This window comes from Gossypium arboreum, chromosome 9 (genome assembly GCF_025698485.1).
Source record: "Gossypium arboreum isolate Shixiya-1 chromosome 9, ASM2569848v2, whole genome shotgun sequence".
In the NCBI taxonomy this organism is placed as follows: Eukaryota; Viridiplantae; Streptophyta; class Magnoliopsida; order Malvales; family Malvaceae; genus Gossypium; species Gossypium arboreum.
Window position 1 is genome coordinate 74,213,924 of NC_069078.1, and position 17,965 is coordinate 74,231,888.

Consider the following 17,965-nt stretch of genomic DNA (forward strand, 5'->3'; position numbering starts at 1 on the left):
TCTCTACACGAGTCAACTTTTTAATAAAAAGAGAATCTTTTTTACTAGCACCAGAGTCCTTTGTTGATTCTCAACTACGTAGTTCGACAACTTGAGTTAGTTTATATTTTATCTCACAATTTCATGCCAAATTCATAGCCTGAACCAAATTGTTAGTTTTCTGCATCTCCACATCTATTCAAATTGAATCTGATAATCCCACAGTATATAAATTAATTTGTTGATCCACTCTTATGGAATTTACTCAGGTTAACAATTCTAGAAATTTGCAAAGATAGTCTTCCACCGATCCTATTTGATTCAACTTTGCTAATTCCCCCAAAGGATTCTAGCGCAGTGGCGTCCAAATCGTAGAGTACAATATCTTTTGAATGCTTTCCATGAAAGATTAATCTCTTCCTACTCCACAATATTGTGCCTTTCCTGTCAAGTGAAAAGCGGGTAGACTTGCTTTATCTATTTCAGTTGTCTTCTGATTCGCAAAGAACTTTTAGTATCGGTGCAACCAAATTAGAGGGTCTTCTGTCCTATCAAAAATCGGAAAATCCAACTTCGTGTATCGTGGAACCACACTGAATCTTGTCGCAGTCCCTAATCGATTTTACTGTTTCTCTAGTCGACTTTTGTTTTTGTTAACATTGTTGTTACTGCTGTCAACCCCTTTTCCCTTATCAAAGTTTTGAGTGAAAATCATCAATTCTCTCATCTGCAGCATGAACTAATCAATTCTTGACTATGTTCTTACTTTAAATGACTCCAACGCTTCTCTCGTACCAAAATCACCGATTATTTCTGGCTTTGATGTCAAGTTGTTACAACCTCAACTGATAGATCTTGTTATTGAATATTCACAGGCAATCTATTGTCTTGTCAGACTCTTTCCTTGATTTTTATTCTTTCCTTGCGAATGATCTATGTTGAACAAGTGAAACTTGTCGAAGGGAATTTCATACCTTAGAGTCATTAGAGAGTATTAATCTCCTAAAAATTGGTTTAGTGTGACTTCCTTTTTATTACTATCAATTGGCCTCTTAAATAGGGAAAAAAAATTATAAACTTTCCTTATCATATCATTCATGGTCTTAATCAATTAAAATAATCATATTTTTTTCACACCATATGTACAAATAAGGGTTACATAGGTTTAGTGAATAAAAACTTATAAGCTAAGGAAACCAAAATAAAGGACTCTAAAAAAGAAAAATTCCTAATATCTCTCTAACATACTTTCTAATTAAAATTCTCTTAAAGACATAAAATATTCATAAATAAAATCTCCTAATAAAATAATGATAATAATAATTAATTAACATGTAACACAATGTATCAATAGCCATTTAACTAATACCTCCTTAATTTCTTGATTGTGGGAATGTGAATAGAAGCGATAAAAAATATCATGGAGGTCTTTGTATGGATTGCATTTTGTCTTTTACTTAAAAATAAATAAATTAGTCCATGTTTATTATATCAAAGAGCAAATAGTCTTTTTGTTAAAAAATTCATCCATTTTATTGTTAAAAATTGGTGTGGCTAACAGAGAAATCAAATAGTTACATGTGGTACAATAACCAGTTTTTAATAGTAAAAATAGATAGAATTTTTAATACAATGATTAATTTACTTTTTGATTTAATGTACATGGATTAATTTGTCTATTTTTCCAATAAAGATAATAAAATGCAATTTAATTCCTAATATAAAAACTTCAATATTGGAGCCACTTGCCCCTCAACACCTTAAACCTCTATTTATTATCTTGGTTATCATCAAATAGCCTTTTCCTTAACTATGCTTGTTCATGCATGCTTTTAAGTGGTTTCATGCAATGGTACTCTTAAAAATGTTTTTTTTTTTAATCTAGTACACTGTTATATGAACTATAACACCTTTTAACTTGTCTCCATTGCTAGATTAAGGATACGAGGTATTATAGAAATAAGTACAATTAATCACAAACAAAATAATTATTCAAGTTAATTCCTAACATTCATATAAACATTTCATTTATAGCATAAAATACAATTATAGGCCTTAAACCGAGCCTACAGGGCCCTAAAAATAGTTTGGGAACATTCGGGAACCATTTTGAAACAAAACAGAGAAATTTGGGAAAAGTATAAAATTTTGAAAATAGGAGTCACATGGCCGTGTGGCTTGAAAACATTGTCGTGTCACCAACTGTGTTCAATTCGAAGTATGGGTCACACTGCCGTGTCCCAACTCGTGTGTCCGCCCATATGGGTATTCGAAATAGGGTCACACTGCCGTGTTGCAGGTCGTGTGCCAGACCATATGTACATTCAAAGTTTGGTCACACGGTTGTGTCGTCAGGCCGTATAACTCTCTTAGATCGTGTGGTTCATCCTACACTTAAAATTTAAATGACATACGACTATGTGGTGTGGCTGTGTGTGGCACACGGCTGTGTGGTAGCCCGTGTCCCAGGCCGTGTGCTTCACAAATTGCCCATAATGCAAGCCAATTCAAACCCAATTGCTTTGGGCATCAAACCAAACCAAGTCAAGATACTTTCATATGATTAAAACACATTCAAAGACATCAAAACAAGCCAAAAATCAATCTAGTTGCCTAACCAATGTGCCCTCATTGACACCACAATTTATAAGCAAAAAATGAACCAAATCAACACTTATCAAGCACCCAACTCATTTGTATTTAGATTGATCATAAGCAAACTATCACCTAGCCAATTTGCAAATCAATCATACCATTTATGTCTTGTACTTTCAAGAAACCATAATTCATATCAAACTATCACCTTAAATATATAGACTAGAACTACTCAAACTTCCATTTCATTCCATATACTTATAAACAACTTATATATACATCATCACAACATTACGCAGAAGTCCTAAAATATTTACAACTAATTCACTAGATCAAGGTACCAAACAAATCCATGACCATAAAATATTACCAAATCAAGTACCAAACATAAAAAACATGGACAAACTAACCAAAAGTCCTAATACATGCTATTCACAACCAACATCTAAAATAACTCAAAACATCTACCAAAGTAAGAGATGGATAGAGTGTATGCTCCGACTTGAACTTTTGACCTACTAGGCTTCACGAAATCTACAAGAAAAACACGATATGTAAGCACTATATGCTTAGTATGTTCAAATATATGTAACATAACTTAATTATAAATTTACTTTACATAACGCATACATAATCCTAAATCTCACTTATGTATTCAAAAATTCATATAACAAACCTTAAAACATTGATATAATAGTCTTTCAATTGATATCCTTTTCAACCTTTTTATTGTTTCGAGGATGTCATGGTATCTTCCAACCAGGGTCTTACACAATTCTGAAATGATGTCATAGTAGCTTTCAACCATGATCTTTTCCTTTTCAAGTATAATGTTATGATATCTTTTAATCATGGTCTTTTCCTTTTTTTAAAATCAAGCAATCGAGTCACTTATTCATATATATATATATATATATATTTATTTATAGGTATCAATTTACATATCGAAATCAAATAATTTACTTTTAATTGAAATATGAACTTACTTAAGTAGAACCAACTCCAACATGAGACCAACGATTATTCTGCTACTTTGGCTTTTCCGTGATTAACGTCCGATTAATTTGTGTCTTGATAAATTGAAGTTTAAAGGTTGAAATGTTAAAACCTTATCTTTCTCTAAACATTTGAGAAACTAAAACGAGGAAGATATAAAAATTATCATCTTCTATTTTATTGTTTTAACTTGTATAGTTTAGGTTTTTTTTTTTAATTAAGCTATGATTAACCATTCTTTAAATTAATTAAATGTTATCAATATGAATGATGAGATAAATATCCACCATCATATTTACATCTTGGTTTAATTATTCAGTTGACCATTGTTGTATGTAATAAAATAAATAACCAACAAATAGTCCGTTACAACTCTACCCTAATAAATTTTAGTTCATATAAATAAGCAAGCATTTATAGATGGCGTATAGCGCCCGTGCTTTGGTAGTTTCTACCTCACGTGACATGGCAATTGACAATACCAAAAAGTCAATTTCTTAATCCTCAAGTTCTGCCCACACGAGAGAATAAAAGGGGGAGGAAAAAAAACCCAGCCAAAGGCTCCGTTAAGATTTGTTGATAAAACTGTGACTCATAATTAAAAAATGGAAGCGAAAATCGGGCAATTCCTTGAATCGATCGGGACCTTCTTCGGTGGTGGCGATCAGATCCCTTGGTGTGACCGCGACGTCATTGCCGTTAGTATACTTTCAACTTTTCCATTTACTCTTTGTATTTTTATCCATTTCAGATTGGTTTAGTAGCAATAATATGCGCCTTCATAGCTTATTTCTCTCTTAATTTTTTCATTTGGGTCTGATATTCTCTCTAGTTTTTTTTTTTTTTTTGGTCCGTATAAAGGGTTCGAGGCATCTAGTGGTAAATATCATTGTAAAGCTTCTTAAAATGTTCAAGCAAAGTCTGAATGTTGGCCTTCATGGCAATGCTGGAAGCATAGAATTAGAAGAAAGTGGGTGGGGCATTGGGGAATGTTACATATTTATGTTGTCTTGATTTACTGGGGTTTCTGTATTTCGTGGACACTCATTTTCTTCATTTTTTATTGTTTTGGCATTTGGTTTCGCTTGTGGTATTGGTGGAAGGGGTGTGAGAGAGAAGTTGCTGATGCTGCCAAGGGTAGTTCGGAGGAACAGAAGAGCGAAAGCATCATGCGACTTTCATGGGCGCTTGTTCACTCTAGGCAAGCTGAAGATGTGCAGCGTGGGATAGCTATGCTTGAAGGTCAGTTATTGATATACCATCCCTGTCTTGTGGGTTTCTTTCCTGTATTATGTTTCACAAATTAATGCAGAGTATGTTATTTCTGTCCTACCATGTCTGCCTGTTTGTAACTGTAATAAAGTAATAGTGATCCAATGTTGTCAATGTAAATATTTGTCAAATCTTACTCATGTTCCTAAATTTTATAGGTGGTCTCTCTCTTTCCACATTTTCCTTTATTGCTTCCTCTAATTGCTTTGAATGCTTTCAGATGGTTACCTTTAGGCTCTAATTGGTATAGAGGATGGGAAAGAGTGGGAATGGAAATTTTCTCAATCTAATGGTTATGCTACAAAGTAAGAAAGTGGTTATAATCTTAACCATTTGATTAACAAAATTTTCATCCTCACTCTTTTCCATATTTCATACCAAGCAAAGCCTTAGTGAAGCTTTTAAATGTTTTATAATACCAAGTTAATCTATTGTGACTATATTCTTGACTTGGCTATGTTTTTATCTTCTAGACCTTAGTTTGTTTGCTTCATTACTCTGTGTTTCTAATCATAAGTCATATTTGTGCTAAATCTTCAAAATGCTTGTTTATGCAATGTTTCTAGTTGTGAGAACTTGAGAAATACCCCCCTTTTGGTGAGTAATTAAAGCATAAACTTTTCAGTAGAATTATTAAAGGTGTTCTTGTGCCACCATTCATTCTGGCTCCTCATATGGTCCTTGGCAATTGTGCATTGGAATATCACATTGTTATTTGAATATTTTTTTACTCTTTATTACCTCTGTTTTTTATGTGTCACTTTCAGTCTTTAGCATTACCAACAATATTTCTCTTTGCAGCATCATTGGCCAATAGCAGCTCTCCGTTGCAGCAGAGGGAGAAAATTTACCTTCTAGCCGTTGGATATTACAGAACTGGTGAATTCTCAAGGAGTCGACAACTTGTGGGGCAGTGTCTGGAGGTTTGTTTTGTTTGCATTTCCTTAAGTCATTTCAGTCTAAAAATAGATTCTTGGTGGTTTTGCATAACAGTTAAAACTAAATCCAATATTTTAGATTCATACCATCATTGCAATTGGGTTAGATGATCCCATTAGTCTACCCATTTCTCTTCTTCCTCTCTGAAAGTTATCTTTTTACGATATAATTTTCCTCAATACATTGCTTGATCGGTTTTACTTGATTCTCATGATATTCCTTGATGACGTTAATACTTATATGTTGTTGTTGTTGTTGTTATTATTATTATGGCTTATGTAGATTGCACCTGATTGGAGGCAAGCTCTAGTCCTTAAGAAAGCAGTTGAGGAGCGCATTGCTAAAGGTGTGATAACTAGAATTTTCTTACAGATTCTAAAGTTAATTATAGTATAGCATGGGATAGGATAGCACAGACTGAATGAATTATTAATTAATGCAGATGGTGTTATTGGAATTGGTATCACTGCTACTGCTCTGGGGCTTATCGCCGGTGGAATTGCCGCAGCTTTGACTCGCAGGCACTGATTGATTAAAACCAAAATTATACATTTGTCCATATTGTTCACATCCTTATGATTTTGCGCCTCTCCCTTTTGCAGATTTTCTCCAAAATATGTTTTGAATAATTTACATCAGTAAAGTTTTAGCATCTGTTGGGTAGATTCTTCCAATGGATGATTTTTTCCTTCTTTCTTATAGAAATGAGATTTCCATTATGCAATATGACGAAGACACCATCCTTGTGAAAATAAAAATTAATTATTGATGGCACGTTACTTTCGATAACTAAATGATGAATGAAAACTTGTTTTAATGACTCATCAGTGATTCTCATATAGCCAGTTTCGGCGTCAGATTAATTATGCACGTTGGGGTATTCTTAAATTTATCAATGGTGAAACATAAACGACAGTATTTTCCTCATTAGCTCTGGTAAAGGTTGTTGATGGAAGCCATTCGACCTGCAATACTACCTTATCCCCTACTAAGTAGTAATTAAACTATTTTAGACAGCTGCCAACAGACATTATAGATTTCAAAGTAAAATTAAATAAGAATCCACTCAATCAGTGTTCATAAAACAGCAAACAAAGGTCGGAAGCCCCATAGAAAGGTTTGGGAAACCACTTCTGAAAGAAAACTACAAACGCAATTTTCCTACAGGAAGAAACATAAAGAAAAGCGACAGCATTGATTTGTTTCATCACCAGACGCATCGATAAGTAACATGTGACTCAGTGATTTCACCCCCATATGTAACTTTTATCACCTGACCCTTTTCAAAACCGTAGTATCTTGCAATGGCATCTTTTTTTAACAGTCGAGGGAGCTACAAAACATAAACATAATATTCAGCTCAGATACCAACAACTTTAACCAAAAACAATATATGTATTAAAATCATATCATATATGACGGCATATGCACATCATTTTAGTGCATTGCATATTACTTGGACTAGGAAGTAAATGTCAAGTACATGTATGACACGAGTATGGTAAAAAATTTCCAAGTATTGTCCATGTATTTGAAGGATCCTTTCAGGTCGTATTCCTGTATCCATGTGTCAGACACGACCACTTAAAAAAAAATAATGAAGAGTTGGAGCACCATAGGTGCATTGAATGTCTTGATGAATAAACTAAATGCTTTTCAATACGAATTATGATGTTCACATGAATAATACTCAACCAAAGCTCGCCCAACTGTGAGTATTGCAGCCTGTTGATAGAGTCCTCAACTCTTAATTCTAATGACCAAGGGATCAAACCCTGGCAATATGAAGTATTATATATATATATATATATATTCAACCAAAGCTCTTAATCTTTCAAAACTAACCTGTTTTTCTTCTATGCTGTACTTCTGCAATAGTCTTTGTTTCTCATGTTCTGTTAGTACCCGGTGCTGGGGCTTCAGCACATGCTTTGTGATATTAACAAGTAGGTCAGTAATCTGAGGACCAAGAAATCAAGGAATAGTATTAGGGATACAAGATGGTTTGAAAAAGTTGCATGTTATCTGAGACCAAAAACAGAAGGTAGCCGACATCCGCACTTGCTAAATTAAACCATAATGGATGTAAAGAATTAATTTCTTTAGTTAACACACAATATTACGTACCGTTTTATTCCCCAAAAGTTACAAATTTATCCATCTGAGATTTAACAAGGAAGAGGGAATACATATTAATGTAAGATGGAATGACAATGAGAAATATTAACCGGTTCCCATAGACTAATAATAGTTAATGGTAGTCAATTAGACTAGTTAAATAAATAGAGAATTTCTTTCCCTTCATCCTAATCCCTTCCACCCCAGCCTCTCACTGAAAAACCAAAGTAACACATTTCAAATGATTATGCCAATCATTCTATAGATGATTAGCTAAATCTATGTTCACAAATTTATTTGATTTGGTGGCGTAACTGCTGCAAGGAAAGAAACTTGAATCTTATAGAAAGAATCAATGTCAGCAAAATTCCTTTTAACTTGACAAAATTGGCAGATGATATATAAGGTCAGTTGAAAATTGCAGACTGTAATACATTTTGTAACCTTCACATAGCTGAGCTGATTACAATACATTAAATGACTTATTATCTATGACTATTATTAGCAGTGTATAATAACATAATAATTGTGGTTAGCACAAAACACATGAAGAAAAGATAGCCAAGAGAAGTTTCATGTTAGACAAAGTGGATGTCCCTTGCAGACAACCACTATTTCTCACGATGTAATCCTAGACAAGTGTGGCAGCTTTTACCGGCATGCAGGATCCCCAGAAACTATAAGAAAATGTTTAAATCATTTCAAAATATCCAAAATTGAATTACTCACAGAAGCAAACCAAAGGCAGTACCCTGATTAGATTTTCATCCTTCATATGCCAATGTTAACCACTTTATAAGTAACAGTAACAAATAATATAAGCCAGAAAACAATCATCACACGGGATGTAACTTTATGAAGCATGGACCAGCCATGAAGGAAGTGGACAATATGGAGTGGACAGAGGACGAAGCTTTTCGTTGAGAAAATGGTTTTCTTGCATGAAATTGAATTTAGAGGACCAACGTCAATGGAAACAGCTTTTACCTGGAATATCTCCACCTTAAATGAGAAAAGGTCTAAAGCTTTCAAAGCTTGGTTTGTTATGTGGTTTTGCACGATTAATATCAACCCGGTCAAAGTTTCTTTGCTAGTAATTAGACCAGCAATGAGCCGAATCCCACTGACTTTAACTACACCAGGCCCATAGAAAACTACCAGCATCTGCTAGGAAAAATGTCATCCATCAGATTGCAGATCACATTGATTAACGAATAAAGAATCACTTCTCGAGACAAAAGCAACAGATATTAAAAAGGAAAAAAATTTAGTACATCTAAATTTTTTTAACAATCCATCATATCTTTTGACTTTTGGCATTCCCCTTATAAATCAATAAACGCAACTTTCTGCTGACTTAGCTCGGCCAGCATCTGTTGTCGGTGTAGGATGAATAGGGTTGGAAGGGCTGGGAAGAGTTATGGATAGTTCTAATAATCATTGTATAAAAAAAGAAAATAAACGAAGCATGTTCTTTTTTTCACCAAACGAAAATGATAGGGTTCAAAATTGATATAATCTAAACTCAAACTTTTCAGTGAGGAAAATTATATTAAACAATTTAAAGGAACATGCAATGAATGGATACTTATCTAATCATGCAACGAATACAAACAGCAACCAGAACATAAAGCAAAGCCCAGAGAACAAATAATACCCGCTTGGAAGAGTCAGTTTTATGAGTAACAGAGAGTTTGAGACGATCAAAATCAGGGCTTTGGCCATGAATGGCACGAAATTCATGGAGAGAGAGGTCGATTTCAGTGTTGGGTACGGCATAGCCTCTGTCCCTAAGCATCTCCAGCACAGTTCTCCGGGACAGGAAGTATCGATGACTCTCGGTGCTACCATCGTCCACCAACCCACTCAAGCACTTCCCAAGAGCTTCCCCGTTTGACCCATCTCCTTCCAATCCAATCCCTTCCATTTTCACTTTTACTTCAACCAGTCTACGAGTTCAGTATTTACACGACTTAACTACGCTTCCGCTTCGTTTTCCTCGACTGTCTCAGTGGTCTTACTTTTGAAGGGGTGATTACAGTTGCAGTAGTCTTGTAGATGTCCTAATTTGGGCTTAAGATATTGTCCAAGGCTTCAGCCCTTGATTCATACCCAAATCCATTAACTGCCGTTTGCCAAAACAACATTTGATTGGATCAATTTGAGTGAAAAAGTTTTAAATTAATAAATTTTATAAATTTAATTTAATTTAATTTTTTTATTCAATCAAGTCATATAAAATTTGAGTTAATTTATATTTTTTCAAATTAAATTAAAAAATAAATAGATAAAAAAATAATCATAAAAGTTTCTTTTTCCTCAACAATAAATTCTATATTAGATAAAAGGTAATCTATTTACTAGTGAGAGCCATGATGAATTGCGCTCATTATATTTATCATATTAGGTAATACATGTTTGTAACGTACTTTTAATCATCGCTAAATTAGGCATTTATGTTGGTGTTTTTTTTTTTAATTTAAGGAAATATGTCTTTTTTAGAAAGAGAAAAGGAAAGTGCAGTCCTTTTCTCTCTATTAGAGTTAGGATTTTTTATATTTTATATTTAGGGTTTTTTAAAATAGTTTATGATTTTCAACTAAAATCAGGGAATTTCAAAGATAGTTTTGAGGAGTTGAGGATATAATAATGCGCCTCATAACACATACATTTCATATGTCGTGGCAAGATAGAATTATCACCTTAAAAACCTACTTTGGAGAAATCTAGTTTCAGGGTGATTGTGCTTGATAAGATCAGGGGTTAAAGTCTAAGTGGAGGTTCCAATTGGCGGCCGTGATGTGGTCACAAGTTCGAGTATAAACCGAGGGCCAAAAAATGGTTGTTACGCGGTTACGAGTTCAAGCTTTTTGGATAACCTGTAAATGATGCCTTATATACCATACATAAGGGAAAAATAGAGGAATTTCCAATGTAATCAACGTAAAATATTCTCTATTTCCACGCAATCGGCATCTTTAACCTTTCAATCTTATTCGAAGCCTGACACTAAGGTAGACACAAGAGGACTCTTAGGGAGAGAGCGGATGTTTCGACGAAAGTAAAGGTCAAACTCGGGTCGGCGCGGCAATGGTTGTAGTTATTAATGGGTTGTTTAATAACGACAACCGCTGTCAACTCAAAAAGAGCATCACCTTTACTCCACCGAAACAACCGCTTCTTGCCCGATAGTCTTTCTGAGTCCACAACTGTACTGGCCTTCGAATAATAAAGAATATTAAAGGTATCAGCTATATGGAAATAGAGAAAAAGAATTACACTAATTATAGAGGAAAAGCATTATTCCCTCTATTTTTTTTTCTCTTCTTTTTCATTCAATTTGCTTTATTCCTCATTTAACTTGATGTTTTGATTTTTTCAGATCAAATCAGGTTTGATTTTAGTTTCTTGGATTGTAAGATTCTTTACTTAAGACCTAGTGCCTCCGTCAATCGATCCATACTTCTTGACTAGTTTCCATTTCTTTTCATTTTTTTCCGTTGCTTTCTAATTTGTTTTATTGGTTTCATTCTAAATCCGTTCGAAATTTGGCTTCAAGAAAGCATTTCCCAACCAGCTCTAGAGTTTTTCTTTCCAGCCAAACCATGATTGCTTGAGTTTTCATTGTTTTTATAAATTATAAAAATATATGTATCTAAAATATTAAAAATATTGCAAAATGGAAAATCTAAAATTCAAGTGAGAAAAATTAAAAAAAAACTACTTTTTTTCTAAATAAATTGCGAACAATTATATGTAGATAAATTTTACAATAAATTTTATATTTAGAGATGAGTGCAAATTATTACACAATTCTTTAAATTGACAAAATACAAAAGATGGTTATTTGAATGCTTTAAGGAGCATTTTTCATTTTTCTTTGTATTTATTAATTATTTGTTAGGTGCCATAAGAAGGGTTCCTCTGTTGAGGAGGGTTATGATTTTGTAGGTTTATTAAATTCATAAATTTACATATAAGTTTAACACGATTTAATTATATATGTTTGAATATAATTATAGTTATATTTTAATTCTATATGATTGAGGATCAAATTGATAAAATTTATAAATGTAGAGAATTAAATTTATTAAATTATTTAGAATTATAATTAAATTTATAAAATATTTTAAATATTGATGATCATATATGTTATTGTACTAATTAAAAAAGTCAAATTATTATTTTTGTTAATTATTTACTGGAAAATGACCAATATAAAATAATTGTGACCAAAATAGAAATAATAAAAAATTGAAAATTAAATAGAAAATTCTAATAAGTGATAAGGTAAGAGTGAGAAAGTTAAAATGCTAAACGCACCTAGTGAAGGGCTAATTGACTATTTTATAGGTTACCGGCAAAAAGAAGAAAAAAAAACCCGGCAAGATAACAAAAGAGAGAGGGTTTCCTTGGAAATTAAAAGCACAATTGGAGTAGCCAAGCCAGAATCCCTGTAATTAGTTTCGTTTCGAAAGTAAGGAAGGACTATTTCTCATATTTCTTCCAAATTCTGTTTGTTTGGACCTAAGCTTTTCGCTCTTTCTGTTTTTTCTTTTAGTACCTAAATTTGTGGCCACTTTTTTTCACTCCTTATCTCCCAGTTATTGCATAGATTTTTGTTTCTTTTCCTTTTTCTTTTTTTTTTTAATCTCGCAAATCTGTTACTTTTATTCCACTTGTTGATTTGTTTTTGTTCTTTGAGATGAGATCTCAGCTTTATCTTCTTACTGTCCAGTACAATCTAGTTATTCATGGTTCTTGTCAATTTCATTTTGATTTCATTGGGAATTAAAAATTGTAAATTTTTTTTTTAAGGAAACGTTAATTAGATTTGGCATGTTAATATGTTTGTTCCAGATAAGTGATACGCGTTTGTTTGTTGAAGTGAGGGACGTTGATAAGGAAAAACAGAAAAGAAATTAGAGGAAATGGGAAGTTCGTCAAATGATGATTTCTCGGTGGTGGTGCTTGCTTCAGATTTGGGCATAGACGCCCGTCCTTTCTTATCGAACCAAGACACTGAAATTGAAGACCAAGACAACTGGCATGACTGTTCGCAGGATTTTTCCGATGAAGATTTCTCCGACCTCGAGTTCCTCCAGTTCGTCTGCCTTCAGGGCTCTGATAAATCGGGTAATCGCATTTTACGCATTGTCGGAAAGTACTTTCCCGGTAAATTCACAAACCCATTTTAATATATGTTGTTTTTCTTCTTTAATTTTTGTAGTTTTTATTTCCTTTAAAAATTTAATTGTAAAGCCTGTAATACTAGAGAACATGTCGAGGTGTTGAACTTGTCTGAATGAATTAGGTAAATGCATTAGATTCTTGTAATTGAAAAGTGCAACTCATCCTCTTAGAAGAGAGTTACTTTATCCTCAGAATCATCAAGAACTCACACATGGGATGAGATTTCATGCTTTTTATTTTGGATTGTTGATATCGACAGACAAATTCTTCTGCTTGTTTCTTTTGCTCAAAGGCTTAATTTCCACAAGCCAAAACTGTCCAATCATCCAACCCCCTATGACGTTCCACATAGATAAAAAAAAAAAATCAATTGTGAAATAGAGTTATTGTTGTGGTCAAGAAAATCTTGTTTAGAGTTCCATTTATAAAATCTAATGGGGATATTGCGATTCAATCACTGAATTAATTAAACTACCAAGTCCTTATTGATAAATTGTGTATTTAATTAACTACATTCTAGTTTAATTCCTTAGGTTCAATTTATTTGATGTGATTTGTTAGGTTCTTAAGAAATTGGTAATAAATATAATTATTTCTAATTCATATTTATAGATCAACAAAGAAATCTAAGAATGCATCTTGGTCATTGAATTGTTAAAATAAGAGAACATGATTTTGACTAATCATTCAATGTATAGCATGTTAGCATAGTTCAACTCCTTTATCAAATATCTTGGAGGAGAAAACACGGCTCAATGTCTACTTTCTAACTCCTATATTAATCTGGTATCTTCTTTGATGGCTTTAATAGCTGCCTTGGCTGAGGACTTACATGAGCTAATCATATGCTAGGAATGAGTAACTTATTCAAATCACTAAAGGCGATGAATCTTTTTGGGATCACTCCTCTACCTTTATATGCTTCATGTCATATCCAAATCACCTTGCCATAAGCATCCTTTTCTTGGAAGCTGTTCATATGAAATCAATGTATGACAATTTGAATACAAGATGACCTATTGTTATAAGTTGGGATCACATATGCTAATGGCACATAAGAGTATTATCATAAACACTTGATTGAGAAATCATTGAAACTTTAATAGCGAGTAATCTTTAATGAACTTGTTCATTTTGACAAGTGGGCATTTGTTAAATATCACTATACTTTCTTTTTCTTTTTGAAAGAAAGCATCTCTATACTTCAACATATAAGATCGATCCAATTCTTCAAAAGCATAGAAGCTTGAAATATGCTAGATTTTGTGCATTGTATTTGTCTTATCTTGATTATTCTGTGACCAAGAACCATTGAACTAATGTTGTCAAGGCACACATAAGGGTGCGCTGTCTTACGTTTTCAAGCATGCACCTAGTGTGTCTAGGTGTGTTGTAAGACATAGGCATAAAATGTTTGCCTGATTGAAGTTCTATTTAATCTCATTTATTTTTAACCTTTCCATTAGCTATATATTACAATTAAGAAATGGGACTTTTCAATATTCGGTATTCAACAACAGAGGTGAAATCATGAGAAAATCACGCATATTCACCAATTAAAGAAAAAGAAACATTTCAATGTTTTACAGATATATTTGACTTCCTTTTAGAGTTTATTATCATAATTTTATATCTTAGGATTATATATCTTAAGGCTATATATATATATATATATAGAGAGAGAGAGAGAGAGAGAGAGAGAGAGAGAGAGAGAGAGAGAGAGAGAGATAGGAGGGAGGGAGGCACTTAAATACACAAATATACATTGCACCATGCTTCACTCAGGTGAGCCTTCTTTTTGTGCCTTGTGCCCCAAGCAATAAAGGTTTCTAGTGCTTAGACTGCACCTTGTGCCCTCAATGATACTACTAGAATCTATCTAAGAAACATGATTGTCATGCATAAGGATTTAATAATAGTAACTCTTAATAATTACTTTGTTAGGCTTTCTATGTCATATGGTCTTTGTTTTCATAATTTTATATGATCATATTATTGAAGTTTACTTATTAATAAATAATATCTCAATTATGATTAACCAATTATAATGTGCAATACGCAAAATAGCAAGAAGTGTCTAAGTAAGCTTAAATGTGCTTGGCTTGCATTGTTTACGTTAATATTGTAGTTTGGATTCTATATTTCTTTGACTCATCGTTTTTGCTATAAAAAACTATAGATTTCAGAGCACCATGTAGCCTTTGCATTTTCTTGAAAACAACTCAGTAATACGAGTAGCATCAGAATTCATAGAACAAAGAATGTAATGTGTTATAGTCGAGAATTATCACCACAACAAAGATGGAACCATAAACTTTTTTTTTTGTAATCCCAAGACAAAATTAATGCTTAATGAGTCCAAGGCACCTCTAGTATAGGTAATGGAGTGTATATATGTTATGGGCTAAACCTATTTTAGGAAAGGCCATTAGTTAATTTCGAATCTCTAATCAAGGCTTAGGTTTCGATTTTATTTCTTTCCCTAGTTTTCATCATTATGCTTTTACTTCAGTTGATTTGGGAGTTAATTTAGACCGATCACCAAAATATTACCCTATGACCTATCCTACACAAAACATGGCTGAAGATGAAATCTATGACAAATATACTTTTTAACTTATTATACACTAAACATGAATAGGATAAGATCATCCGATCCTACCTTTTTCCATATACTTATTTGTTTTATCCTCTCCATCATCCTATGTACCTAATGCAATGCATTTATGCCAGAGTCCTTTACATTAGTTGAACCTCTTGGTGTGAAGCTCAATGTGATAAGTCTTTGCAGTTTTCATTTCTATTCTCTAAAGAGTTCTGTTTGATTGTGATGTAATTGTCTTAAATGTTGGTTTCTTGATTAATGTCAAAGACAAGATTTGAAATTGAACAAATTTTATCGGGTTTCTTCAGGCTTAAGTTGTTCCTCTAGTAAACTTCGATTTGGCTTTTTACTAACTACTTGCCACAATGTATACAGCTCCAGTTGTTAGCGGGGAGCGACTGAAGAGATATATATACCACAAGATATGCAGTGAGTTGCCTGAAGGTCCATTCTGCTTAGTTTATATGCACAGTACAGTGCAGAAGGAGGATAACTCCCCTGGTGTTACTATCTTGAGGTGGATTTACGAAGAACTTCCCCCTGAGATCAAGAATAGGCTGCAAGTCATCTACTTCATACACCCTGGGCTTCGTTCACGGCTTGTCTTTGCCACTCTTGGCCGATTCTTCTTAAGTGGGGGGTAAGTTATTTTGAATGCTGCAAGAATCTAATTACCAATTTAGCTATCTAATAAGTTGCCTTCAAATCAGATGAAAATGCTTTCAACTGATTCTTGAAGTGAATATGAAAGCTTCTTCAGCTCTCTTTCTTTCTATCAGTAAGACTACTCTAGTCTCTAAGCAAACTGGTCATATTGTCTGAAATATTTCCTTTTTCACATTCTTAAAGGAGTCAACACGGTATATGCAAATCCTTTCTTTTGTGATCTTAAAACTTAAAAAAAGGTGTTGCAGTCCTTTAACTCATGCTTTTAAATGACAACTGATAGAATATGCTAGAGGTCATAGATATGCAATTATTCTGGCTATATTTTGTGTTAACTCCTTACATTTATTCTTCCCAGTTTATACTGGAAGATCAAATACATAAACCGCCTACAATACCTATGGGAGGACATAAAGAAGGGAGAGGTTGAGATCCCTGAATTTGTGCAAAACCATGACGATGTTCTTGAGCACCGGCCCTTAACAGATTATGGTATTGAGCCAGATCCTCTCCACTTAACAGAGGTACCTAACACTGCTTACTCATTAGGGAGGTATGAAGAGAGATTAACCTCAAGGGAATTCATGTCATAGTTTAGATATTAAACACACAGCTGAACCCAGTAAAAGGGTTTGCAGGATCTGGCCTGTAGGAATTATCAGGTAAAACAAGAAATAAGATTTGTCTATAGTAGTCTTTATATTGCGTGCCTTGAATTGTGAGAAATCGCTACGCTGTACTTGTAGTTAATTAAATTTGGTGTGTTATGGCTAACATTAATGCATAGATTTACTATTATATTGCAGCTTTAAAATATCATAGATACTATAAATTTGATAATTAATTTGTCGGCATTTTGTTGGGAGAACCCAACATCTTCAACTAGATTGTTCGTACCCTTTATTTAGTCTCCTAGTGAATGATTCTCCCTATTCCAGTGTAAAACCAAATTTGATAATTCGGAAAGGAATAATTGCCAAATCCGAAAAGTCTTGAAAATTTGTACGGCACAATGTCTAAATTGGCTTGGTTCTTTTTTTTGGGGAGTATTTCGGCCCTCAACGTAGGGGAGATCCAATTAGGTTAAACCGGTTTTGGCAGTTAAATTGGTTGTCAGTCGTTTATCGATTATTAATGTTTTTATCCCTCTTGACGAACTGCACAAATGGAAGGAAGGTGTTACTGGAACACTTTATCTCCGGCTCAAAATTTCCTTTTATTAAGATATTTGTTTTGCAACATGTTAATATTTTTAAAATCAAATTTGGGAAGTTAAAAAAAAAGTTCAAATATGATCAAAATAGAAAAATGAGTTATATTTTTATGAATTGGTTGGAATATCACTTTTAAGGTTAAATTGGAAAGATTAAAAAGTAAAGAGGATTAAATTATAAAGTTTTCAATTTTACTGATAAAAGGGAAAATATGTAATTTTCACCATCTTAGATCCATATTTAAGGTTTCAAGGAATTGACAATTGTAGCGACGTAAAAATTTTAGCTTAGTTTGGTCGCTAATTGTGGTGATTTATTGAAAAAAAGTTTGAAATTTGACGTTTGATTTTTGAAATAAACAGGGAGTCGCCACCGATCCTTTTTACTA

General features: G+C 33.2%; 3 protein-coding genes across 5 annotated transcripts; 2 read left to right on the forward strand and 1 right to left on the reverse strand.

The window, feature by feature from the left end:
- The first annotated feature begins 4,006 nt into the window (after positions 1-4,006).
- LOC108456720 (mitochondrial fission 1 protein A) lies at positions 4,007-6,469 on the forward strand. The gene is made up of 5 exons (XM_017755342.2): positions 4,007-4,268; positions 4,674-4,812; positions 5,644-5,765; positions 6,064-6,127; positions 6,224-6,469. The coding sequence occupies exons 1-5, from the start codon at positions 4,176-4,178 to the stop codon at positions 6,307-6,309; spliced, it is 504 nt and encodes a 167-aa protein (XP_017610831.1). The 5' UTR covers positions 4,007-4,175; the 3' UTR covers positions 6,310-6,469.
- A 342-nt stretch (positions 6,470-6,811) lies between these two features.
- On the reverse strand, positions 6,812-9,946 carry LOC108456719 (DNA-directed RNA polymerase V subunit 5A). Its single transcript, XM_017755339.2, has 4 exons — positions 9,557-9,946; positions 8,887-9,063; positions 7,627-7,740; positions 6,812-7,114 (listed from the first exon to the last, which is right to left on the reverse strand). Exons 1-4 carry the CDS (start codon positions 9,824-9,826, stop codon positions 6,989-6,991), a joined length of 687 nt encoding a protein of 228 aa, XP_017610828.1. The 5' UTR covers positions 9,827-9,946; the 3' UTR covers positions 6,812-6,988.
- Positions 9,947-12,208: 2,262 nt separating this feature from the next.
- Positions 12,209-17,177, forward strand: LOC108456718 (uncharacterized). Of its 3 annotated transcripts, none has more exons than XM_017755335.2 (4): positions 12,209-12,376; positions 12,760-13,074; positions 16,073-16,337; positions 16,722-17,177. In XM_017755335.2, the coding sequence occupies exons 2-4, from the start codon at positions 12,831-12,833 to the stop codon at positions 16,954-16,956; spliced, it is 744 nt and encodes a 247-aa protein (XP_017610824.1). In that variant the 5' UTR covers positions 12,209-12,376; positions 12,760-12,830; the 3' UTR covers positions 16,957-17,177. The 3 variants fall into 3 exon arrangements, with proteins under 3 accessions (XP_017610824.1, XP_017610827.1, XP_017610826.1); XM_017755338.2 differs by having other exon boundaries at positions 12,760-13,035; XM_017755337.2 differs by having other exon boundaries at positions 12,788-13,074.
- Positions 17,178-17,965: the final 788 nt, after the last annotated feature.

What these genes read in the sequence shown, in the direction of transcription:
- LOC108456719 (XM_017755339.2), bottom strand. Translation starts at nt 9,826, where the DNA reads ATGGAAGGGATTGGATTGGAAGGAGATGGGTCAAACGGGGAAGCTCTT. An exon ending in TTAAGGTGGAGATATTCCAG is followed by an intron (nt 7,741 to 8,886) that starts GTAAAAGCTGTT and finishes CTTGGTCCTCAG; the next exon opens with ATTACTGACCTACTTGTTAA. An exon ending in ACAGCATAGAAGAAAAACAG is followed by an intron (nt 7,115 to 7,626) that starts GTTAGTTTTGAA and finishes TATGTTTTGTAG; the next exon opens with CTCCCTCGACTGTTAAAAAA.
- LOC108456718 (XM_017755335.2), top strand. Translation starts at nt 12,831, where the DNA reads ATGGGAAGTTCGTCAAATGATGATTTCTCGGTGGTGGTGCTTGCTTCA. An exon ending in TGTCGGAAAGTACTTTCCCG is followed by an intron (nt 13,075 to 16,072) that starts GTAAATTCACAA and finishes CAATGTATACAG; the next exon opens with CTCCAGTTGTTAGCGGGGAG. An exon ending in CGATTCTTCTTAAGTGGGGG is followed by an intron (nt 16,338 to 16,721) that starts GTAAGTTATTTT and finishes TATTCTTCCCAG; the next exon opens with TTTATACTGGAAGATCAAAT.
- LOC108456720 (XM_017755342.2), top strand. Translation starts at nt 4,176, where the DNA reads ATGGAAGCGAAAATCGGGCAATTCCTTGAATCGATCGGGACCTTCTTC. An exon ending in GTGACCGCGACGTCATTGCC is followed by an intron (nt 4,269 to 4,673) that starts GTTAGTATACTT and finishes TATTGGTGGAAG; the next exon opens with GGGTGTGAGAGAGAAGTTGC. An exon ending in TGGGATAGCTATGCTTGAAG is followed by an intron (nt 4,813 to 5,643) that starts GTCAGTTATTGA and finishes TTCTCTTTGCAG; the next exon opens with CATCATTGGCCAATAGCAGC.